We start from the raw sequence: 24,537 nt of genomic DNA, 5'->3' as shown, positions 1-24,537 counted from the left end.
CAACTAGTCAAATGAATCTCGATAAATATAAGGCTAAAACCAAGCAAGCTTGGGTCAATTTAACATCAGGGAACATTCATTGACACGCCCCTACATGTTTTGATTAATTTAAACAATCAAGTACAAAAAATTATTGTAACAATCCCTTATTTTAAGCTGTAATTAATTATACTTCATCATTTGAGAAGCTATTAATATGCATATTTTCCGTGAGAGGTTCTCTCATTAAGTCGATGGTCTACTGTAGCAGTGAACGGGATCATCCACTTAAACTAAAGTGGAGCCTGAAAAGGAAGCCGGTTGTAACTTTGTTAAGCTTGTAAAGTGGGAAAGAATTTTTGCTTATATATGCTGAGGATATTTGGCTCTCCGGATGCAGGAAACCCTTTGGGATTGCGGAACCTGATTCGACGGAGAATCTCTGCAGTCTGCACTGGAGTTTCATGAGCGCACCCTGACAAGAACCCCATTTACAAGGCTTGCTAGTAGCAAATAGCCCTTAAGTTGTGTTTATCCGTTTTCTCTAGATGAGGGGCATTCTGACCGAGCTTGCATTTTTCTTTTATTCTGTGACGGGAAAGAAAACGAACTATTCAAATAGCAAGTGTCATTGTCAAAGTACAAGAGCTTACTTTCAAAATCATTGGAGTTTTGATTAAACTTCCTGACGATAACACCTGAACAGGGCAATCTAAATTATGGAAAGCCATACAAGATGTCTTAACGAAAAGGAAATTAGAAAACCGCATTAACTATAACAAACAAATAAATACCCAAACTGAAGATCAATAAGTAAATGTCTAATGTCCAAAAACTACCATTTGTTTTAACCTTCGAACAAAAAGTTTGATAAATCAATCCTCATCTTCAATAACCTTAGTGCCCAACCCTTTGAGCTCTTCTCGGGTGGCATCAACTACAGTAACCAGGGAATAAAGCTCTTCCTTTGCATCCTCGTCATCGTTCCTCTTGCGAGCAATACGTACCCTAATCCTCCTTGGGACACTTCGGATTCCCTGGCTCCAGACGTACTTGTTCAGCTTCACATCCACTCTCACGTCATTTGTCCCCATAGCTTTCTGGGCAAACTTCCTTATCTCCTTTATTGCTTTAGGAGCTTTCTTCTTAAATGTGCTGTTTACCACAACGACAGATCACGCAATGAATGAGTGAGAATTTTTCACATGAAATTAGATATACAGTTATGACTGTCATGTCAACCGGTTTCCCAACACATGCCATTCGAAGCCAAAACTTACAAACTGCACAAAATGATGACATTTTGGTTAAATTATCCATCAATATCAAAATAGCTTTCAATATGTGTAGGTGACCAACAGCCTCACTTTGCCAATAAGCAAATTAAAGAGCCAAACATAGCCCTCAGCGTAAAAAGAAAAGAAACGAATCTAATGGCAAACCATTCCATGAGCATCAGAAGGCAAACCGGGCACAAAGGGAAAGAACTAAAATCAAACCATTTCCTAGGATAAATCAACATTTCGCCTCAATGTCGATGTAAGCGAGTAATTTCTGATATTTGGTCATTGTTATAAGAAGCAAATGAGTTACTAATTCTTACCATTTAAATTAACTGGTAGCCAATCTTAGATAGCTTCGTTTGAGCTAGAATAGTTTTACCAAAGACGCAATGACATAAACTTGCGAATGCCCATAACGAAGAGTATCAACAAGGAACACTTGCTATCTGAATATGACTATGCTACGTAACTCGGCCTCATATGCAGTCTCTAACAGCTACTTAAATAGCTACTGAACCGAAACCACCGGAAATACAAATTATAGTGAGGAGCAAAAGGCAAATAAAAAGAGGATAAGAGGTGTAGGGAATAATTACCAGCCATGCAAGCGCTTGTGGAGGTTGATGGTGTACTCTCTGGTGACCACCTCCTCCTTCCTGCCCGTCGTCTTCTCCACCATTGCACTTACCCTTCTCAAGGACCTATTACCTGTGCAGGTCATCCACAAGTTACAGCTATGTTTGCCCAAGAAACTTAGGAGAAAAAGGGAAATTCAAGAAATCAGATTAAACTTCTTTGAGACTTGTTTTATCCAAGGTTCAGATGCATAAACTTGATTTAAAAAAAAAAAAAGCATAGATGAGAAACAACAATATCCCACATTTCCAGAAATACCAACAGGGAAGAGACACAAAAATCACAAAACAGAAAGAGGAAGACCTCCGGAAGGGTTTCGACAGTCAGGCAGGATCTCCCAAGGGTGAGGCGGGGGAGGGAGAAAGCGTTCAAATAGAACGCATAAACCCTAATGGCCCGCTTGCGTGGCCGATCATGTTTCTCTGGGCCGATGAGTATATGGGCCTTTTTAGCCAATTACTTAAAGTTAAAAGCCCCCCTTGCTTAAAGCTGACTTAGACTAGATAAGTGCAAAATTTGTTTCCATAGCTATTTGATGCGGTAATAAAATTTGAACATAGGAATTTATTTAAGTCCGAACATAAAATATCATTGGTGTTAATTTTTTCTCTACCAGCCAAAAAAATACACCCCATTATTTTTCCAATTTTTTTAAAAAAATTGGTAATTCTGTCAGACAATTTTTTTCATTTTTATATTTGTTTCGTTAGATGCATTCATCTCTTTTTTTTTAAAAAAATCTTTGTTTAACCTTAATTCTTACGATAAAAATAAAATCATAGTTTCGTAGTGAAATTTAAAATCAAATGGGCTATGTTTATTATCTAATAATGAAAGCACCATCTATTTCTTGTATAAAATATTTGTTGAGTTGAGATAAGGTAAAAAGTAAAAATAACACTTGTAGAAGATATCAAAAGACAAGAGTATAAAGATACTTTTTAAAGGAAATACATATTACGTATAATGTAATAAAATATTAGCAGCTAATGACTTGAAGAGATTTGGAGAGAAAAAATTATTAGATGACACAAAAATTATTCTTAAACGACCAATAGAGATGGGAATTTTGACGTTATAATTGCAAGAATCCGACGCATATAAATGCAGCTTCCATGTGAACGTAGGCGATCGCAGTGACCCAATGAGGGTCAATTATTCCGCTTTTTTTTTTTTTGGCAGTACAGGATGAGCGACTCAAGTCGAAGGGTCAATTGTTCCTGATCAGTTGTCTTTATATGTTTAGCCCAATCAGCTCATGTATGGCTGATATAAGTAATTTCCCATCAACGTGAATCTAGTTCAGTAGGTCTAATGCATATATTCTCCGTTGCTCTTCTTTAGAAAGAAAAAAAAAATTAAGTTGCGCAAGTTGAGACGAAGTAATCATACATACATGATTTTTGTATACATTTGGTATATTCTTAATAACTTAACAAATGATAATAGTTTTTTTTTTTAAAATAAAAATAGTCATTTTTGTTACATTAGATGTTAGACTTGACCATAAACCAATAAATTTGAATAGCATGACAATCAGATCCGAACTTATAGAAACCGAAAGAAGACTTTATTATTTTTTTCCCCTTAAGAAAACAATCCCAGTCTAAAATTTGTTGTGCTCAAACGTTCTTTTTTCTCAAGGTAAACACAAGTCTGGAAAAGTAAAAAGAAAATCACAACGAGGTCTCAAACAAGAAAAACAATTAAAAAATAAGTCTACAGGTTGTTATTTTCACTATAGAACTTGTCATTATAGGTTATTGAGGTTGTTATTGGGACTTTTTGATAATTATTTCTCTTCTATGAGATTTGATTGTAATTCTCCTAAAAATAAATCTTCGACATTCTCAGACCGGGAAAAAAAAAAAAAAGTTCTAAGCATCTAGAGTGGGACCCAAAGAGGGGATCATTAGAGCAGAGGGCTTCTATGTGTTCCGCTATTTACATGACAAACTTTTATATCCGCCATTCCCGCAAGGTGCTGGTCAAAAAAAAGCAAAAAGGCAAGGAACAGAAAGGAGCCCGGTCCACCATCACTCATCAGCCGCCCAAGCTACCATATTTTTCCAGTCAAATGCTTTTCCCTCGCCGTATCTCCCATGACTAGAATCTTTTCCCCGTGCTATGCAAGGATCGGTGGGTGTTGCTTGATATGATATTTGAAATACAAAAGCAAAGAACTACATTTATGATGATAAATCATTATATCTATATTTCTAATTGTATAATTTTTTTAATTTATTGAAACGTACTTTGCACGACTTAATTAGAGGGAAGCAAAGCTATTGATTAAAAAAAAACTTTGGGACGTTCACAGCCACACAAACACTTTTTTCGCTTTACTAATTAGATTAAATAACTATATATTTATTAAATAATTAAAAAAATGGATTTCAAAATATTAAAAATTCCCCCAACACTCGCAATCATTTCAAGGTGAGCTAAATTGGTAGCTGATGATGATAATCATAGAAGGAAAGGTTTATTACAGAGATTTTAATTATATAGATTTTATTAAATGTAGTGGCTTTTTGCTTATTTTCATTAAATACATAATTAATGGATAGCATAATTCATGGACGGACATATAATTAGTAACGCAACTCACCCAATTTGATGTTATCTAAACAACATACCGGACCCATTTTAGCTTCACGAGTATTACGAGATTTTAGATACAAATAAAGTAGAAAACATCGGTGACTATTCACATTGACCACTACTACTTGGATGCGTCTCCCACTCATCGCAAAAAGGCGAAACAAGCACTTGTTGGTTCTGCAATAGAATCCACTTGTAAAATATTTAATATGTACGTTTGGTCAGGAATTGAAGAATCACCTTTAAGTTGTTTTCAGTAACTTCAAAAAAATTTTGCCCTGTTGCGTTAGAGCCTACGATTTCAGAGTACTCCGAGAATATCTCCACAAACCAAGCGCCAAAACTGCTAGGCCAGCAATTCCAGCTAAAATCTGTCACAAAATTATGAACTCTTGAGTCACGATGCATGCTCATTACAATTTATAGATCAGGATTCCACCACTTCAAAACGAACAAATGAGGCCTACAGATAACTAACCTTCGCATCTCTGGTGTAGCTAGTTTGAGTAGATTCGAATGCTGATTTCAGTAATTTGAAAGGAGATGTTTTGGGCCTTAGAATCACAACAGTATACTGTTTATTGCACGGAAAAGGAAGTATTCTTTGTAGTGCCAACCGTGCAGTTGATGGTGTTAGAGTTGCTCTAACTTTCGACCGCCCTTCATCTTGAATCTGCAGCAGGGATGATTACAAATTTAACTGCTTTTCATCTTACTTAAAACTGGGTAACAAAACCATGACCTATCTTCTCACCATTATTTGCTACACAACTAAGTTATACACAGAATCCTTAATAAGTAGAAATCAGCAACTGCAAGTCTCCGGGGACTAAGTGAAGATCACAGCAAGGAAAAATTGATGATGATTTGTTACTCTAACAGTTACTATCATAATGCGGCCGGAAAAGGGATTAAGACGCCTGACTATCCTTGAATATTCCAGATATTACATGAAACTAAACTCTTTTTGAAACTTACGCAAGCCTCCCAAGAAAAAAAATTCTTTCTTTTTTTCAAACTCACCTGATTTAAGTGAGGTTTGCTTGAGTTTTGAAAATCAAAATAATATTTTGATTTAAATTTGGAAAGTTAAATGTAGGCAAGGTATTTTCTTTGGGGGGGAAAAAATACTCCTCCGGTCCTAATTGTAAGACTCATTTTATAACATAGATCATATTATAAAATGATTCTTACACTTAGGACCAGAGGGAGTATGTGGAAATGATACATGAGACCAATTCTATGGCAAAAAAAAAAACCATTTATGTAAAGGAAACCTAAAAAGCAAATAGGGCAGATGGTAGTTCCATGTATTTGGAAATCACAAGCAACAAAACAGAGCAAGACCGCCAACCTCAAAAGACTTGCCAACATCACCAGAATAAACTCTTGACTGATAGCTGCGCAAAATCCTATCCAGCCAGTAGTAATTTTCCTGAAAAAGCATACACAACATAGAAACAGATGTTAGGATAGGAGGGTAATTACAGTCTCTTTCACCCATAAATCTTAAATATTTTTTGAGCTTTCATGGTTGAGATGGTGGGTGCAGGAAATCGATTAGTCTGTTTGCATGTACTCCTCTGGTTCTTAATGTAGAACCTAATTGTGGAGCTAATCTTGGTCCTAAATGTAAGACTTATTTTTCATATTTATCAATTTTTTCCAAATCACCCCTAGTGATACTCCCTCAACCATAATCAAGTAGGAGAGCGATGGGAGATATTAAGGAAGATGATTAGGATATTTTAAGAAAACTATGTCAAATTAGTGAAACAGGTGTTATATTAAGGACCAGATGAGTATTATTTTGTGTTAGCAGTTGAAAAAAAGTCCGTGAAGCCTATAACAAAAGGTTGAAGACAAAATTAACCTGCAGTCCATTCTCATGAGCTCTTTGCTCAATTTCAAGGATGCTTGAAACATCTTGATCAGAAGGTCCTTCCTCTTGAAGACGCAATATTTCATTCAAGGCAAGATCTACCTGTTAACATTATGACAAAATATAATAATCTTCCCTGAATACTATGAAATTCATTAGTTCTATAACTACAGAAGACTTGCCAGCTTTGAAGATATCCTAGGATCACAGGAGAAATTTATGCTGATGTCACCACGAACATCACCTGTTCTTGAGGGTTTATTACCACCCAGGAATATTGAAACACCAACGGAGTAAATCTAGTAGACAAATTAAATCATAAAATTCAGCATTCCACATTAGACAACTGAAGGAAGATGCTGCATCTGATAACACGATGTACCTGCCCAAGCTCAAAACGAAGAACCTGTGTCATTTTTGTTTCAAGAAGCTTGCTCAAGAAGCCAACAAAGTGAATCTCTTCCACCTGACATATCATTCCCCAAAAAACACAGGAGTAAAATTGGTGGTATATACAATAATAAATTATACACAGTCCAGATAACTGCACTAGCTCAGCCAGAGAAAGAGAGTAATTAAAAAATAAAAATAAAAAAGATCAAACACCATGGTTCCATTCTTCAGCTCCACAGGAAAACATAGCTGCACCAAACATTGCGCTTCTACCATGGGGCTCCAAACCACTTCTCTACAAGCAGAGAGTATGTTTTAATCAGCAAAATGCATTACTTAATCTTTAAAATGCCATGAAAGGTGATAGAGAAATGACAGCATTCAATCTCTTTCACTAGAAATATGTAAAAGAACATGTCTGTTTTCTTTTGAAATCAGAAAAAAATCACGAGCCTAGTGAATTTACAAATCTCGCACGTATAAAACTGCACAACAATCATGATGACAAATGTTTGTGTCAGAGATGCATTGATTTACCTAGATATAGTTGTCGGAAAAGTAAAAGGCAATCCTTTCAGGTCATCACGGTTAAAGTTCATAACAGGTTGAGGAGGATTTGGAATTCCACCCTGCACGAAGCATCGATGAAATCAATTGGTATCTAATCAATTCAATGTTATCAGGCTTTTGGTAGATGGATCCAACTCACTAGATATTGCAATATTAATGGCACTGCAACAGAAGGAACAATATTCCCAACAATCACAACTGTAAAAGTTGATGGGTCTTTGAAACAATTGCTGAAATATTCGCAGGCTTTAAGTGGATCAACCTTTTGCAGATCACTTTTTCTAATTGGCTGCCCAAAAAAACAAAAAGTTTACTCAGAAGTCAGGAACGGTCCAGTCAGTCTATAAATTTGAATGGAATCACAAAACTAGTTGCATATACTCTGAAAAAATAGGAGTTTCCATAGTTAAGCTCCTTCACACGGTTTGTAAAAGCAGTATATGGATCCCTATCTTGAGCACGGACTGCTTCTTCAGCCATCTGCATGACTATTTTGACGTCCTCTTCCCCTGGTGTTAAATTTGTAGTAAACAACTGATAGACAAGCTGGCCAAATAAGCAAAACAATGAGAGATTGCGCAGAAAGATAATTACAATCTTATGATGAATTGTTTAGATTAGCAGCAACCCAACAGGAGCAATATATTTCCAGAGTTGCAATCACATCAAGAACCCACTGTATGTGTTATACTACAGTTACAGAGCATAAATCATGATACTAAGAATATCTCAATGTTCAAAGTTCAAACTTATTTCACACTCTTTCTGTAACTACTCGTTAGTTATATGACTATATTATATCATGCTTCCACTTGGTAAAGAACAACTACATTCAACTCTTAGTTGTGATCAAACTAGCGAAACAATTTTGCAATAAATTTAAATATACCTGCAAAGCAGTTTCAAGGTCTGAAGGCGAACAGTCACCAGAAAATGTTCTCATATATGCTCCAATTTTTGTCCCAACTTCAGCTCTCTTGCCCGCAAGCATGTCCATTAGTACAGATGGTCTATAGCCAAATACTCCAATTTCCCCAGCAATGGTTGGTCCCATTGAACAAGAGAAATACTCTCTCTCTGGCAGTTCAGACAAGCCCCCATACGAGAACCCTGTGAAGATAACCTGTTGAGACAAAGCTTAGATCGAGACTGATACAAGCAAATTCATGCTCAGTGCCAATAATTATTATATTTGAACCAGCACTAAAATTGAAACACCAAAGTAGTGAAACTGAGTATTTGCTGATATCTGATAGTAATTGCATGAATGCGTTAGAATCAATATCCATTTGCTAACAAAAAGAATTTCAAATCTGAACCCAACTAGCAGCAAATGCAGCTGACTGAGAATATGAAAGTAGCTCCAATGTCTTGGAAACTATAGTCAGCATGAAAAATAGTAACTTCCACAATAATGCAGAGGACATGGTAAGAAGCAAATGCTCAAAATGACTATGGGCTTCTTCTGTGCACAGCACATAACAAGTAGCCAAAGCACTTAGGGAGGGGGGAAGAACATTATCTTGAAATTTACACATTCTTGAAATAGCAAGCAATTATTGAAGAGCATATTAAACTCGTTATAGTGATGTGAAGTTCACATTCCAACACCTAATACTAATTAACTAGACGTCTGAATATGTGCAGATATGAAAAGCCAATTCTTTGTTCTCTGGTCCGCCAAGGTCAAACTAATAAAAAAAGAGCAGCCTCTAAATATTTTCTCATTTCCACATTGTTGTGTAACCATAGAATAAATAATATGGGTTCTAGGGGTGGTCACTAGTTCAATAAGCCACGTGGGTTAATATTTGGCTTACTAATTCAATAAAGGCTGACGGGTAGTTTGGGTAGTTCTAGTTGCTGGTTAGTTATGCTAATTAGGCAGTTGGTGGGATGCCTATAAACAGCATCTTAACCTCTGTATAAACCTTATCTGTCATCTTATAAATATTGAGCGTATGATTCAGTTTTCCCCTCTTCTCTCTAAACTTCTTCTCTATCTCCTCTAACTCTCTTCTCTCTTCACTCTCTCTACTTCTAGTCTCTAAGATACCACATTACACATGTAATAAAATCCCATTTTTCCAATAGTAATGGCCAACTGGCCATCTAGTTTGAAAGTTAAAGCAAAAGCTTCAACTTTTGTTCAGAATTACAGCTTCATTATTCATTTTTGTTGATACGGTAACAAAAATTCCATCCTTGCTGGTGATAATTATGCATCTACAAAACACACTTAAGAGCCTATAACATTTGTATTCCATCTCGATCATCCTTTGATCCAGTTATTGTCTTAACCAATTCACCTAGCCACTCCTTATTAGAGCATTTAAATGACTTCCTCATGCTCACAAAGTTACTTCCACCTTTCAACACACACCCTCACTTCTCTATTCTCTATGTTCTTGAAATAGTCAAACTTAATTTTCTCAAGGGATCATGTCATATAATTTGATAAAGTTCCACTCCAATTGTCAATAGTATAATCAAGAAACAACAAAGTTCCATAACATTTATGAGGAGCACCCCAATACAATCTGTTTGAAAAAAACACGTAAAAATTTCAACAAGTAATGCTGGTAAGAATTGGAACCTGGTCATCGAGAAAGTCTGTGCCCTTATAGCACACTCGCATGCCATTAGACAGAACTAGTTCAGTAGCTCCAATATTTGGATATTCAAATTGATGTACAATACTCCTAATAAAAAGGGGAAATAAATCAATAACCAAAAAATATAGTTAAGATCAGACATTTAAATACAATCATAAAGAATACATCAAGAATATAATAACGCTTGGAAGTTTCAAACTATCAAATTTAACTTGAAGAAAACTTGATTGCATAACATTTTAACGCTTATAAAGATAGAACGATCTTCTGTGAGTCAGTAAAACTGAGAATAAAATCACATATGAAAACAAGAGACTAGACTGCATAACCATTCCACGGATATATGATCATGAACGGCACTCAATTGATTTATGTTTTGTGGGATCTAGGATTGGACATTGAAGAAGCATCAACAAATCATAACATACAAAAGAAAAGAGGCTTCAACTCACCCCATATCTGGCTTTGTAGTGACTATTTCTTCTGGAATGTGTTCATCATCCCAAGGAGAGATTCTACCCTCTTCCTCAAGAAGATTGACTTTCTTCACAACATTTTTCAGATCATCAGCTACCGCAAAAGCTTGGGGCTCAATGGTCTTTATGACACAACTGCATGATGTCCTCAACTTCTCTGAATAATCAGAGACTTCTGATGCCGATATTTCTAAGGATACAGAAAACTTGTATCAACTCAACTATAAAGCCTGTCAGAATATATTTGTCAAAATTTGATACCAGAAGATACAAGCACATGACTTATGAACTCACGCGGTAGAAGAGTCTTTTGGAGTTGAGCCTCATACTCAATCCCAACAATAGGTTCATTGTGAAGGAAATGCTACAAAAGTGAACAATTATTCCCTAACATCAATTACAGTTTATTGGTCAATATCCATCATACAATCATATAACATATTGAATATCAACTTACTTGTAAATATTCATCTCTCAAGCTGGTGGATTGAATTTGATCTCGCTCCAAATAAGCAGATTCAATCTCTGACATGAGTAATGCACGAACTATAGATATTTCACGCTCAGAAAAGCCATGAAGTCGTACCCTCACAACCTATTAATGTTGTTATAAATCATAAAACAAGAGGTAAAAAGATGGAAATGGAGATAGTTCAAAAAACAAATTGCAGCTCGAATTTAGCCAGATTAAAAGCACCTCTGTTAGCATTGACTCTAGGGCGTCAATGGTTCCTTTTTCTTTACACGATGAAGTCATTATATAAGCCTTTAGTGGACGAACTAAAACATCAGCAGCAGCTGAGCATGAGAAATAGGGTGGATCTTTTCTACGAGATATTTTAAAGAATCTCTGATTTAAAGCATACAGGAACATGGATTCAGCAAGTAAATTTCTGTAGTCTTTTACTGTCTTCAGCTCCTCTGCCGGTATCTTATAGCTAATCATAACTGCAGACTGTCATTGTTCAAATCCAGAGTAATATATCATCTTCCATGCAGAGTAAGTCACTAAAGTAGCCCTGTAAACTTGCAAAAACATATTATTCTTTGTTACTTACTTACCCCAGCAGCTTCAGATTCAACAAAACATGAAAATCGTGGCTCCTCATGTGATGGAACCAGAAATGCTGGCATACGTGGAGGATCAGGCGCTGGAATTTTCTGACCAAAATGAGTCTTTATTAACTCAACCACCCCCTGAGATAGAGAAAGGAGAGCATTCAGAAATCTTGACCTGACAATGCTTCCAGGTGTCCATTATGAACACAAAAAGGTAAAGTGCAATATAACCTGTGTATCAGAGAAATCTCCAACAGCTATCACCGCCATATTGCTTAAATGGTACCATTTCTCGTAAAAGTGCTTCACCGTTTCAGGAGAAACTGTCCGGATTACTTTCTCTAGCCCAATTGGAAGCCTTTCAGCATACTGCAACCAATTAAGCCTTCTATGAAAATGACATGAAATTGATAGCAAGTCATGGTGTCCATGGCTTGTAAACAATGTGACCTCCTATAAATTTACTAGATATGTAGATTTTTTAACAATCATCTCTTATCTAAAAAATCATTTCAACAGTGAAAAAATGCTTCCTTTGATCTCAAAAAATTAACAAAGGCTTGTCTTAAAATAAGTGTTCCTGCTAAAATTGAGAAGAGAAGGCTACTAATTCGAACAAACAAATATGTCTAAAAAACAAAGAAATTAAGTGTAAGATGTTTAAGAACAAGAATCACATCTAAAAGATTATGCCCAAAAAGCAGTAACTAATGAATCATTGTTACATGTAAGAAAATTGTGAAATAGCTTGTAACAGATACAAGTACCTTTGAGCCTTCCATCAACAAGCTCCAATGTGCATCCTGCAGCCTTCCTGTTGCATTCCTGTTGCCCCTGTATTCTTCCATCACTGCTCCTCTTTCTTTCTCCAAGTCATCTTTTGAAACTCGAATCTGAACAGAACAATCCAGTCATATACTCAATAAAGAACCAATTAGTTCCAGCAATATTGAATTCTGCTTCCTCACTACCTCTGAACTGAATTCTGCCAAAACTGAAATGGCTTGAGACAATAGTTCAGGCTTGTCAACTGGAACAAAGAGCTCATAAACTGTGTCATCAGAAGATGTTACAGCGTTTTGACAAGCTCCAAACTCTGCCCCAATACTTTCAAGAAATTTAACAATGTCATGATTTGTATATCTCTTTGTGGCACTGAATGCAAGATGCTCAACAATGTGAGCAACACCACGTTCATCTTCTTCTTCCAGAACTGACCTGCCATGAATTGGTATGTCCGCTAACTTACAATCAGAATACATAAAAAATTTCTAAAGTTTGTTCAATAATTCAAATGGCTAAGTAATGCATCATAGAGATGATTAATTCACCAGAACAATTCAGATGTTACAAGAATTCATAAGTTAGCTGCTAAAAAAATGAGAATATATCGTCAATTTCAATGTTCAAAGAATTCATGAGTAGCAGTGAGGTTTTCAATGATGAAGAATAAAAATCCAGGAGGCTGATTTTCAATTTTGAAAGTTGAGGGACATTCAGACGTATAAAAGTTGACAAAGCGTGTATTTGTTTTGTCCAATTGTTGAATTCTTTTATGATATATGGTTAAAAGCCTATCGTTATTGATCATGACTTTTACAGTTAGCAGCCCTCCCCTCTCTAGGAAATGTAGCCAAGTCACAAGCAAGAATAATCAGTGAAGATATAAAATGATAATCAGTTAAATTTTCATAATTTCATAGTTGGAGAATTTTCAAACTCGCATAAGATCGAAGAAAGCAAATGCTTTCCCACATGACCAATGGGCTAATAGAAAATTCATTTCCTTCATATCAACATCATATATAGTCTTCACTCCACCATTCCGAATTCCATCCACATTCATCAAGATATCAACAGAAATACCGTTCAATCCCCAGCCAGATTGTACAGGACCTCCAGGTTTTCCTTAAATTCAAAGAATTTCTAGTTTACCATGCTAAGTTATGGCTTTCAATCCCAAAGCCTCTGTTGCCGCACATAAATGCATTTTTAATTCCCCAAACAGCAAAATAATCCAGGATTTCTAGGGTGGATCAAATAGCAGCCTAAAGAATTCTTAAATATAAGCACCAACTAGTAATTAGCATTGAATGAACCAAACAGTTAGAGGAAAAAAGGAACTTACCCAGCTTTGACTGCAAGTGCAAGAGCAGCTCTCATTCGAGGCTTGGAATTGCGTCGAACATAGTAGTGTAGTCCATTGTCAAGTCTACCATAGTCCACGCCAACGGGTTGCTCTGCAAGAACCTGGTCCAGGTCCACATTCACCAGCTTCAGCGACCGAAATCCTTGCTTCTTCGAGATCGGCCTCATCTCTGCCGGAAGTAAATCCATTCGTCTCGGCCGAAGAAGCACCTCCTTGGACGGTGACACCCCACGCTGCTTTTTGTTTCCGTGCCTTCTTTCTTTTTCTTATTTGTCTTCTCTGCCTTTTTCCAGTCGAAACTTTGAGCAGCGTCTCATGTCAGGCAGCTAGATGCATCATGTCTATTGCTATACATCTTGGTGGTGGGAATTCGGATTCTCCCTCAAGCAGGTGGGGCTGTTTGGTCCTTTTCTTCTTTTTGGTATACGCAATTAAAAAAAAAAAAAAAAGGAGTGGTCGTGTTCACCTATTCTCTTAAGGGAAAATGACAATTAAAAAAATAGGATAATTAATCTGAAAGTCATTATAGTTTCAACTAATTTTGAATTAGGTCTTTATAATTTTTTTTATCAGGTTCTTATACTTTTACCTGTTTTTAATTAAATCCTTGCATTTATTTTTTTTTATCAAGTCCTTATAAGTTCACCTTATTTTTAATTAAGTCCCTAAATTTTTTATTCTTTATTTTATAAATTATAATAGTACTACTCTATAAACATAAAATAGTATTTATTCTTTAATATTAGTTTATAAACAATAATATTCTAAAATATAATAAATTATTGTAATAATTTTTTTGCAAAAAAAATTAATTGTTCTAGAAAATTTTCCTGAATTAATTAATTATATTACTTATCTTTTATTATATAATTATTAATTTAATTTAATTATTAATATTTTATATTTCAGTAGTAATTTATTTAATTAAGTTTATATTTAATTAATAAATAAAAATTAAAACTAGATGGACCTAATTAAAAATTTAGTGAAATTATAAGGACTTAATAAAAAGAAAAATAAATGCGAGGACTTAATTAAAAACAAATAAAAGTATAAGGACCTGATAAAAAGAAAAAAAACTATAAGGACCTAATTCAAGATTGGTTAAAACTACAAGGACTTGCGAATTAATTAACCCTTAAAAAAACATGAAATTGTCTAAGGGTTGAAAATAACAAGAATGAAAAGTAAATCTAAATTGAAATTTAAACAACAATAATAAGTCTTATTTTACTATGTGAGATTAGCTATATGAATCGTACGATATCATTATGCTCTATTAATAATCAAAATTTCATTCCCCCATGGTGGCTACCAACAGAGTTTTTTTATTTGTGACAAAAAAAATTTTTAGTCATGAGAAACTATTTAAGGGAAGTGGTTGGGGTGGAATTTAATCCCACCACTCCATAGTCATTTGGGCTAATAAAAAAAATCATAAGCTAACTTCTTTATTCTAGTTTCAGCTTATAACAACAATTTATCTAGAAATAACAAGTCAAAACTTGATATTAACAAGGTGTTTTTTCTTACATATAATGTGAATTAACATATGAATTAATAAAAACTGGCAACAATTTATATGAAAATGATAAGTCTTGATTGAGAAATGACAAGTCTAGATTTGGAATTAACAATATCATTTTTAATTAATTCACATGTTATTTCACGATATTTATTAGGAAAAAATGTTTTGTTATTCTTAAGTTTAGATTTGTCATTTTATAAATAAGACTTGTCATTCCCATATAAATTGTTGTCATTTTTAATTAATTCACACATTGTTTCACATTATGTATAAAAAAAAATGTATTGTTAATCTTAAGTTTAAACTTATCATATTCTAATCAAAACTTGTTATTTCCAAATAAATTGTTGTCATTTTTAATTAATTTATATGTTATTTTGTGTTACATATAAGAAAAAATACCTTGTTAATCTCAAGTTTAGATTTGTTATTTTCTAATTAAAACTTATCATTTCCAAATAAATTGTTGTCATAAGTTGCAATCAGAGCAAATGAGTTAACTTATATATATATATATATATTTATTGCATTATAATGTTAAAAAATTATTGGTGACCTAATGGTCACCTATCCAACATAGTCTTTGTCGAGGGGTTTATTTTTTTTTTAAAAAAAATAGGGGTATTAAAATTCTCGATAACAACTTAAATAGCCTGTAAGGACAAGTTTCAGAATAGAGAATGACAGTTTTTGAGATTTGTTTTGGAATTATTTTATTTTTTTAAGGATCTTATTGTAATTGTCTCCTTTTTTGGGGTCATTTTCCCCTCTCAAAGGAAATGCAATAAAAAGCGTTCACCAAAAAAGAAAAGGGAGGCAGTAAACAGCCCCAAAAAGGGGGCTTTTTTACCGATATACGATAAACAATAAAACAATATACCAAAATGCTACACTTTGGAAACTATTTACCAATATACTACACTTAAAATCGTTCTTGGCAAGAACGATTTTAAAATTACACACAAGTCGTTCTTGGCGTGAACGATTTCTGAAATCGTTCACGCCAAGAATGATTTTACTTTTTCCTGTTCACTCTCTCACATATGAATCTCTGCCAATTTTACATACAAAAATAAGAATCCTTGACAATATTCCCATGAGGCTATAACGTCTATATTGTATTAAAATTTGAAAATCCCAATTTTTTTAATTTTTTAAATAGAGCTTGATGAAATTTTTTGTTATTTCCTCTTCTTTTTATTTTTCTCATATCAAACACTATGTAACAAAAAAAAATGCTTTGATTGTAAATTTTTAATTGTAGCAATTAAGCTGTAGGACTAAATTATTATTATTATTATTATTATTATTATTATTTTGGTCACAGGCATAAAAGGTCTATACCCAATACTTGATTTCTCATCAAACCAAACAAATGCCACACGACAGGCTTTTTTACCAAAATACTATAAAAAGTAAAATTATATACTAATATGCTGTACTTTTAAACGTATTTACTAATATGCTACATTTAAGATCGTTCTTTAGATGAATAATTTTTAAAGTCATTTATCTGCTGAATAATTTTTAAAAGCATATTGGTAAAAAAGCCTATCATGTGGCATTTGTTCGGTTTGACAAGAAATCAAGTATTGGGCATGGACCTTTTATACCTGTGACCAAAATAATAATAATAATAATTTAGTCCTACAACTTAATTGCTACAATTAAAAATTTACAATCAAATCATTTTTTTTGTTACGTATTGTTTGGTACGAGAAAAATAAAAAGAAAAGGAAATAACAAAAAATTTCATCAAGCTCTATTTAAAAAATTAAAACAATTGAGATTTTGAAATTTTAATGCAATATAGACATTGTAGCCTCATGGGAGCATTGTCAATGATTCTTATTTTTGCATGTAAAATTGGCAGAGATTCGTATGTGAGAGAGTGAATATGAAAAAGTAAAATCGTTCTTGGCGTGAACGATTTCTGAAATCGTTCACGCCAAGAACGACTTGTGTGTAATTTTAAAATTGTTCTTGCCAAAAATGATTTTAAGTACAGTATATTGGTAAATAGTTTCAAAAGTACAGCATTTTGGTATATTGTTTTACTGTTTATCGTATATCGGTAAAAAAGCCCCAAAAAGGAGGAGCTTGGGCTTCATTTACAAAAGCCCGATGGCCCAATATTTTAATTACTATTACTAGTTCGAAAATATCAGTTCAGCAAAACCCTGCTTTACCGGCGGGTCGACCTTGGATTCGCCATCAACACTGGACTGTATTCTTGGTTAGGCGGAATACGAGGGAGAGGATTGGAGATGGGGAGGAGAATTCTGAATGACGCTCTAAGAACTATGGTGAATGCAGAGAGGAGGGGGAAAGCTTCCGTGCAGTTGAAGCCCATCTCCACCGTCATATCCTCCTTTCTCAGGATCATGAAAGACCGAGGTAAAGTTTCAATGATATGCTAAGGGTTCAATTTAAGGAACTAGATTCTCTGATTAGGTCAATCATTTTTTTATGAAAAAGGAAAAAATGAAATCTTTTCCTATGAATTTCTTGTTATTCACCCTGGAATTAATTAGTAAATGAATGGAAAAATCTTGTGTCCTGTTGATTTCTTTGTATACCTGAAGCACAACGTTGAATCCCCTTTGTAATTCATTGGCGATTAATTTGAGCTACCCTTACTCACTATGTTTAGGGTCGTTTATAATTTGCTATTAAGAAGGTGGTTTTTCATCCTGTTATTCTTACTTGACGGTTGAACTGATAATCTGTTGCCGCATCTTGAACTATTACTACTACTACTATTATTACTATTACTGCTGCTGCTGCTGCTGCTACTACTATTATTATTATTATTGAGATTCAAGACCGTTGAGTTACTACTACTACTACTACTATTATTATTATTGAGATTCAAGACCGTTGAGTTTCTGAGTTAGAACTTTTAACATTGTAGCGTCTTCTATTCGTCTTGTGAATATCAATATAAAAAATTTGAAGTAATTCGTGATAGGCTATATCAAGGACTTTGAAGTCTTTGATCCTCATAGAGTGGGGAGGATAACAGTTGAACTTCAAGGCAGGATTAAGGATTGCAGAGCTCTTACATTCCGACAAGATGTCAAGGCAATAGACATTGAAAAATACAGATTGAAAACTCTTCCAACACATCAGGTTTGTAGAAGCTTCCCACTTTATTTAACGTTTAGTGTTCTGAGCAGTTGTTTATAATTGATGGAGGCTTCAATATGAAGACTGTAGTTTGTCTGAAATGCTCTTTATTTCTCCTTGTGAACTGAAAGAAAGGCAAAAGGGTCATAATGATGTTGTCCTTCTCCCTCTGTGCAGTGGGGTTATGTTGTGATTACAACTCCTGAAGGCGTTTTGGATCATGAGGAGGCCATTAAGCGGAATGTTGGTGGTCAAGTTCTTGGTTACTTTCACTAGAATCAATCATTGCGATGTTAATTTGGCATGAGCTATAATTGGTATTGACTTGTTCTTATTGAATGAAACGGGTGGGGAAATGTTTGTCCATCATCATCCAATCTGGTTTTGTTGTCTAATAACTTGTTCTTACTTTGTCCCGCATGAATTTTGTATCAGTTCTCATTTCATGCTTGATGAATGGGATGTATATTAGAATCTTCTCATGCTGTCTTCTCTAGCTGATGGTTTTTTCCTGTATGCTGATGGAATAAAAGTATAAGACCAAATTGTTATCTCGCAAACTATGATGATTATATCGGGAAGGAAAATCTGCTTTTGTCCAGAATGATCTGGACGATAATAGAGTTGTACGTCCTAGTTAAATCATAGGGCATTGTGCTATGTTGTACATTTGTGCGCAAAGATAAGTCCAGGTAAGTCTTGCATATGCGTCCCTAAATGGTTCAGGTTCTTTGAGATATAATGTTGTTTCAACACTCTAGCCTTGGCTTTGGGTTGGAGATGAGATACTGGACACTTACTTGGCACTCAGGCAGTCCTTGTGGAATGTCTTTCTGGGGTAGACGGTGCAGTGAGGAAGCGCAAAGTCCAAAACCATCCCCAAAGAGCTAACACATAAACTGCGACCAAGAGAGTAACGTTTTGCTGTTACCAAAAGTGGGAAAAAGAATCCAACATGTGAAGTCATAAACCCCACCAAAGAGAAACCTAGTAGTCCGCACTGGAGAAGAAATTAATTAGCAATCCACACCTAATGGCCAAAAAACAAAAAAATCGCAATCCACACTGGAGAGAAGCCTCGAATCTACAACAGTGGGTGAACTGAGGTCCATCGTTACGACGTCCGTTACTGAGTATCCGGTGTGTTAGAAGGAAATTCAGAAAAGCGATTCCTAGACGCAACTTCAGGGAAATCCCGTAGGACAGTTGAGGTCACAGCAATAGGTACTGGTCATGAGTTAATTCACAAAGTTAACAATGTATTATAGGTTTTGGTGATGGTCGAGGTCGAGAACATGTATCAGGCTACGCGTAAATCTGCAAGTCAAGAGTGGGCAAGGCGCAAGGCTTTTCATTTCAGAAGAGGAAGCAGTAGGGAGATCTTGAAAGTCAGAAATTAATAGGTTTGGACGTGTCCGTAGAGACTTCAAGGTTCTTGTAATATACAAAAATTTCAGAATGAAGATGAATATCGGCCTGGACGTAAGCGCAATCAGTCTGTTCTTGCCGATGAGCTTTGGCTCAAATGACATTGAATCCCCATGTGGCTTGCGGGAAGAGTGTGTGTGTTGTGCTTGGGTGTGTGGGTGGGTGGGTGGGTGTCCCTCCTGTGAAGAGGGTTAGGATAGGTGAGTCGGGAAAAAATAAATAAATAAATAAATCAGTCTGTTCTTTTGTCTTGATCGAGTGCTTTTGGATGTTTGGTTCATTATTCCGCTTAGTTATTCACTTATTTGAAGTTTAAGGTATGAACCCTGATTAAAACTATGTTTTTGTTTTTGACAGCCTTTTTTTTTGGGCCAAACGTTTTTGTTTATGACAGTCTAAATCATATGAAACTGTTATATATTAAAATAAAACTTTTTTTTATAATACTATAATACAACAAGTATCAAAGATTCATTTAAATAATGCATGGATTAGTAAAATTGGTTAAAAGTCTCTCTTTGATAAATTGATTGGGAAATGGTACATGTAATAAATGTAAAAAGTGTGAACCCTTCAAATGTCAGTAAGCATGATAAGCAAAAGATCTTATTGCCTTGATGGATACTTCACATGTCCTAATTACATATGGTGGATGCCTAGTTACATATGGGATATCATTGTATATTACGGATCCTAATTACATATCATTGATCAAATTTGCATATTATTAATTCTAATTGCATATTATAAATATCTAGTTGCATATGATATTTCATCACATATCACAGATCCTAATTATATGTATTAATCCAAAATTGTATATTGGTGATTCTAATTACATATGAGACTTTATTGCTTATCACAAATCCTAATTGCATATTATTGATCCATAATTACACATGCGTTGTTCTAATTGCATATTGAGAATGCTGAATTGCATATGAGACCAACGATGTGCAATTAGGATTCATAATATGCCATAAGATCCCACATGCAACTAAGTATCTACCATATGTAATTAGGATCCTTGATATGCAAATGAGGATTTGTTATATGCAATTAGCATCCATCAGGACAATATGGTTTTTTTCCTATCACATTTACTAACATTTAAAGGGTTCACACCTTTACATTTATTACAGCTCCCATTTCCCAATAAATTCGTCAAAGAGGAACTTTTAGCTAATTTTTCATTTAAAAAATATTCTTTATGTTATAAAAAATTAAAGAATATATTGGCGAATTAATTCTTTACATCTGACAAATTTTTAAATTAGTTTATATATTGTCCCCTTTTAATAAAATTTTAGAATAGACTAAAGTTATAGCTATTTACGTAATTTAATAGTATTGCCGTAATTTCAAATATTTTAAATTTAAAAATTATTTTTCAGAATGTTTTGTTATATTTTCCTCTGTTCCAGTTTACTACTTATGCACAGTCAAAATATGTTTTACTTAGGAGGTGTTTAGAAGCTCTTAATAACACTTTAAAAATAATATTTTTGCATAAATGGAGATAAATTTGTTTCTTGTATATTTATCTTGAACTTTGTAAAATTACTTCTAAATTTATAATTTGATTTTCATCAAACGTTTCCTTATTTTTGACGACGCAAGGGCGGCAGTAGGATAGTCATAGCGACAACAAAAATAATGCAAGTTAAATCTAATGGGAGCCGCATTATCAAAAAAAAAATCTCATGGGAGCCGCCGCAACTCAAGTCAAACAACACTGTAGGTGGAATGACATAAATATAAAAGTTAGTTAATTATTTCACCCAAAAAAAACTAGTTAATTAATTTAAATATATTAATAAAATTTATTAAGTTGGTTATTTGTAATAAATATGTGTCATTTTTTCTAAAATATCGTGCTAATCAAATTTATTAGTTAGAACTATCATTACTTCAAGGATCACCTTTAGAAAAAAATAGATAAATATGAAAGATAAAGTGTACTGAAATTTTATATTTATGGCCAAATTAAAAGCCAAACTAATTCTTATATTAAAAATCAGAGGTAGTATGATTTTTTTCCTTTTGAACAAATTTAATACTTATCTGATTCTTAATATAAGATCCATTTAACTAATTTGATTAGATTAAGGAAGTTAGATAAGTTAGTTGATTATAAGAAAAGTGACACATTTTTCCTAAAACATCATAATCATCTTTCTTAATACCCCATCTTCCTCTTCTACTTGATTATGGTTGAGGAAGTATCTATATGGGTAATTTAGAGAAAATTGATAAATATGATAAATTGGTTTTATATTTAGGACCAAAACTAACTCAAGAATTGAGTCCTATATCAAGAAGAGGAGTAGCATCATGACTTTAATGGGTTGTTGATGATCTTTTTTCTCTGTTGGTTCAAGCTGCGGTTGGCATCAAACTTTTTTTTTCCTTCCTTTTGTGGCCAACATAGACTTCACCTAAAATTACATACCATCCAACTTTATAAGACTCCAGAAAATCAGATGAAGCAACACAGCTCCTTCGGCGATGTTTAGTTCCTTTTTCACCGGCATGCCTGCTGCTTTATTCACAATGACAAAAATAAGAGAGTAGATCATAAGTAAGTCAAAAATTTAAAGACCATGTACCAAGTCATAATTAATGGACTTAAAAATTAAAGGACTAAAAGATTAAATTTCTTTCAATTATAATAAGCTTCCAGTAAACCACATATGGTATTATGATAGATCTCAATAGGTACAAAATGGTAATAAAATTTGCAACTATACTCACAAGAGGAATTGACCAAATAGAATACTCCTCCGGTCCTAATTATAAGACCCAATTGACTTATTTGAGGAAATTAAGGAAGTAAGTTAAGTTGGTTATTTATAATAAATAAGTGTTGTCATTCCTAAAATATCCTTGCTAATTAAGTATATTGGCTAAAACTATCATTATTAGAAGGATTATCTTGGAAAAAATGCATAAATATAAGAGACAAAATGGATTGGGGTTTTATAATTAGGACCAAATAAAAAGTCAAATGGGGTCTTATAATAAGGACCGGAGGAGTAATATCTAACAAACATGTAAGAAAGCTACAAAAGCCATGGATAACGCTAAACATCAAAAGTAAAGCTCCCCAAAAGCATTTTGCACATTTAGATTAAGCCTGAAGTGATACAAATTCCATTGAGTATATATAGTAGAATTAAATTAGAGATACAAATTCAAATACCAAAGTCATGACACCTAGCTATTTTAAATTAAAATACAGCAATTATCAAACCAACTACAAATGCAACTTTTATAGATCTCAAGCGATGCATTTAACAAAATCATGACAGCTTTACGTGTTCAAGAATCCGAGTCAATTTCAATTCACCCCATTTGTAAACCACTATTTATACCATGGATCAAATGATATAGTGACCAACAACTCTTGTGAGTGTGCATTCAAAATGTCAACAAAAAAAAAAGTAGGCATTCAAAAAAATTTGCTAAAGAAGTTTATGCTTAGCATATATACAAGGGTACTTATTACAAGCAGCAAACGGAGTTTAAGTTAAAATGCAAAAGCAGGCCCCTAAAATTTAGTTATTATACTATTTAGCAAAGCCGAGACATATTGTCATTATCCTTATTAGCAATCCTCATAAATCACAAGGATCCATGTGATAAAAATTATGGCATCCTGGCAGATCAAGTTCAAGCCTCTAAATAAATCTCAACTCATAATGTTTATATGCAGGTATTCAAACAAAGTACTAAATGATACGGACCGATCATTAAAATGACCCCGGTAACAAACATTATGAGTAATTTAACACAAAATGATCTTATATATTTTACATGGCTTTTATAAATACACAAGCACATATATACGGTAGGATCATGTGGATATGAAATATTCAATTTATTGCTATACATTATTTTTGGCTCTAGCTCCAACTATCCCCATTTACTACCGAAAGTGCGTAGGAAGGTTACTGGTAATCCCAAAGAGATTGGCACGAAAATTTAAAATCAGAGAAGGCGCCTGCAGATGGTGAGGCCATCGCCGACGGAGGCGAGCGTGAGCTCCACACGAGAATCAGCCGCGATCGCTTTGTTGAAGGCAATTGCTTGCTTCCTCCATTCCCTTTTGTCCTCTGGAACTTCCTCTTCCGCCATCGCTACCATTCCACCCCAAAGTGTGTCATCGTACGCGATTATCCCTCCGATCCTCACCAATTTCATCAGCCTCTCATGGTAATTCCAGTAGTTGTTCTTGTCCGCATCCACGAACGCGAAGTCAAAGCTTCCATCGTTTGCCGGCTGCATCCCATCATTCCACAACCAGATCAGTTTTTCTCTTCCACATAATTAAATTGGAAGTTATGTGCGAGATTAGAGAACAGAGTGTGCTTACATCTTTTAAGAGTTTATCCAGAACTGGCAGAGCTGGTGATTGCAAGAACTGAATCTTGTGCTCCACGCCGGCCTTCTTGATGAACGGAAGCCCAATTTCGTAAGAATTTCTGTCTGGATCCAACGCTATAATCTGCAATTAATCGATTTTCAGGCACAGGAAAGGACAATTACATAATGGACTTGACATGAAATAGACCTTTCCATCATCAGGAATGTTAAGCGCAGTGAGGAGAAGGGAGTAGCCAGTGAAAACTCCAACTTCAATTGTCTTTTTCGGATTCAGGAGCTTCAAGAGCAATGCCATGAGCTGACCCGCATCCGGGGAAGAGGCCAGAAAGTTCCTAAAAAAATAGGATTGAAATTCGATGAAATCGAAGTGATAGATAAAGGATGAAAAGGAAGAAGAAAAGGAGGGGGGGAATTACAGAG

General features: G+C 34.4%; 4 protein-coding genes across 6 annotated transcripts; 1 reads left to right on the top strand and 3 right to left on the bottom strand.

Annotated features, from left to right (window-relative positions):
- Positions 1-628: 628 nt before the first annotated feature.
- On the bottom strand, positions 629-8,112 carry LOC114761309 (60S ribosomal protein L31). Of its 2 annotated transcripts, none has more exons than XM_028950647.1 (3): positions 8,108-8,112; positions 1,859-1,970; positions 629-1,134 (listed from the first exon to the last, which is right to left on the bottom strand). In XM_028950647.1, the coding sequence occupies exons 2-3, from the start codon at positions 1,939-1,941 to the stop codon at positions 855-857; spliced, it is 363 nt and encodes a 120-aa protein (XP_028806480.1). In that variant the 5' UTR covers positions 1,942-1,970; positions 8,108-8,112; the 3' UTR covers positions 629-854. The 2 variants fall into 2 exon arrangements, with proteins under 2 accessions (XP_028806480.1, XP_028806478.1); XM_028950645.1 differs by lacking the exon at positions 8,108-8,112 and adding an exon at positions 2,202-2,244.
- On the bottom strand, positions 4,527-14,031 carry LOC114761308 (zinc protease PQQL-like). Of its 2 annotated transcripts, none has more exons than XM_028950643.1 (21): positions 13,626-14,031; positions 12,469-12,715; positions 12,265-12,390; positions 11,729-11,866; positions 11,501-11,635; positions 11,136-11,393; positions 10,896-11,033; positions 10,733-10,802; positions 10,415-10,628; positions 9,944-10,049; positions 8,237-8,470; positions 7,729-7,893; positions 7,487-7,636; positions 7,315-7,406; positions 6,991-7,072; positions 6,767-6,850; positions 6,567-6,683; positions 6,376-6,486; positions 5,857-5,937; positions 4,981-5,175; positions 4,527-4,873 (listed from the first exon to the last, which is right to left on the bottom strand). In XM_028950643.1, the coding sequence occupies exons 1-21, from the start codon at positions 13,832-13,834 to the stop codon at positions 4,796-4,798; spliced, it is 3,030 nt and encodes a 1,009-aa protein (XP_028806476.1). In that variant the 5' UTR covers positions 13,835-14,031; the 3' UTR covers positions 4,527-4,795. The 2 variants fall into 2 exon arrangements, with proteins under 2 accessions (XP_028806476.1, XP_028806477.1); XM_028950644.1 differs by having other exon boundaries at positions 12,469-12,710; positions 13,626-13,754.
- A 3,324-nt stretch (positions 14,032-17,355) lies between these two features.
- On the top strand, positions 17,356-18,799 carry LOC114761310 (40S ribosomal protein S15a-5). The gene is made up of 3 exons (XM_028950648.1): positions 17,356-17,571; positions 18,146-18,306; positions 18,481-18,799. The coding sequence occupies exons 1-3, from the start codon at positions 17,442-17,444 to the stop codon at positions 18,577-18,579; spliced, it is 390 nt and encodes a 129-aa protein (XP_028806481.1). The 5' UTR covers positions 17,356-17,441; the 3' UTR covers positions 18,580-18,799.
- Positions 18,800-23,580: 4,781 nt separating this feature from the next.
- Positions 23,581-24,449, bottom strand: LOC114761302 (probable caffeoyl-CoA O-methyltransferase At4g26220; the record flags this gene model as incomplete). The annotated part of the gene is made up of 3 exons (XM_028950637.1): positions 23,581-24,012; positions 24,107-24,238; positions 24,305-24,449. Coding segments are annotated over 3 exons (568 nt in total), but the record flags the coding sequence as incomplete, so codon positions are not given.
- Positions 24,450-24,537: the final 88 nt, after the last annotated feature.

The sequence above is a fragment of the Neltuma alba genome, unplaced genomic scaffold (assembly GCF_004799145.2).
Source record: "Neltuma alba isolate B1F8T4 unplaced genomic scaffold, ASM479914v2 tig00011116_pilon, whole genome shotgun sequence".
Taxonomy (NCBI): Eukaryota; Viridiplantae; Streptophyta; class Magnoliopsida; order Fabales; family Fabaceae; genus Neltuma; species Neltuma alba.
This window is presented reverse-complemented; position numbering and strand designations above follow the sequence as displayed.

What these genes read in the sequence shown, in the direction of transcription:
- LOC114761310 (XM_028950648.1), top strand. Translation starts at nt 17,442, where the DNA reads ATGGGGAGGAGAATTCTGAATGACGCTCTAAGAACTATGGTGAATGCA. An exon ending in CAGGATCATGAAAGACCGAG is followed by an intron (nt 17,572 to 18,145) that starts GTAAAGTTTCAA and finishes AATTCGTGATAG; the next exon opens with GCTATATCAAGGACTTTGAA. An exon ending in AAACTCTTCCAACACATCAG is followed by an intron (nt 18,307 to 18,480) that starts GTTTGTAGAAGC and finishes CCCTCTGTGCAG; the next exon opens with TGGGGTTATGTTGTGATTAC.
- LOC114761309 (XM_028950647.1), bottom strand. Translation starts at nt 1,941, where the DNA reads ATGGTGGAGAAGACGACGGGCAGGAAGGAGGAGGTGGTCACCAGAGAG. An exon ending in CACAAGCGCTTGCATGGCTG is followed by an intron (nt 1,135 to 1,858) that starts GTAATTATTCCC and finishes TGTGGTAAACAG; the next exon opens with CACATTTAAGAAGAAAGCTC.
- LOC114761308 (XM_028950643.1), bottom strand. Translation starts at nt 13,834, where the DNA reads ATGGATTTACTTCCGGCAGAGATGAGGCCGATCTCGAAGAAGCAAGGA. An exon ending in TGTTGATGGAAGGCTCAAAG is followed by an intron (nt 11,867 to 12,264) that starts GTACTTGTATCT and finishes AATTGGTTGCAG; the next exon opens with TATGCTGAAAGGCTTCCAAT. An exon ending in TTTCCGACAACTATATCTAG is followed by an intron (nt 7,073 to 7,314) that starts GTAAATCAATGC and finishes CTCTGCTTGTAG; the next exon opens with AGAAGTGGTTTGGAGCCCCA.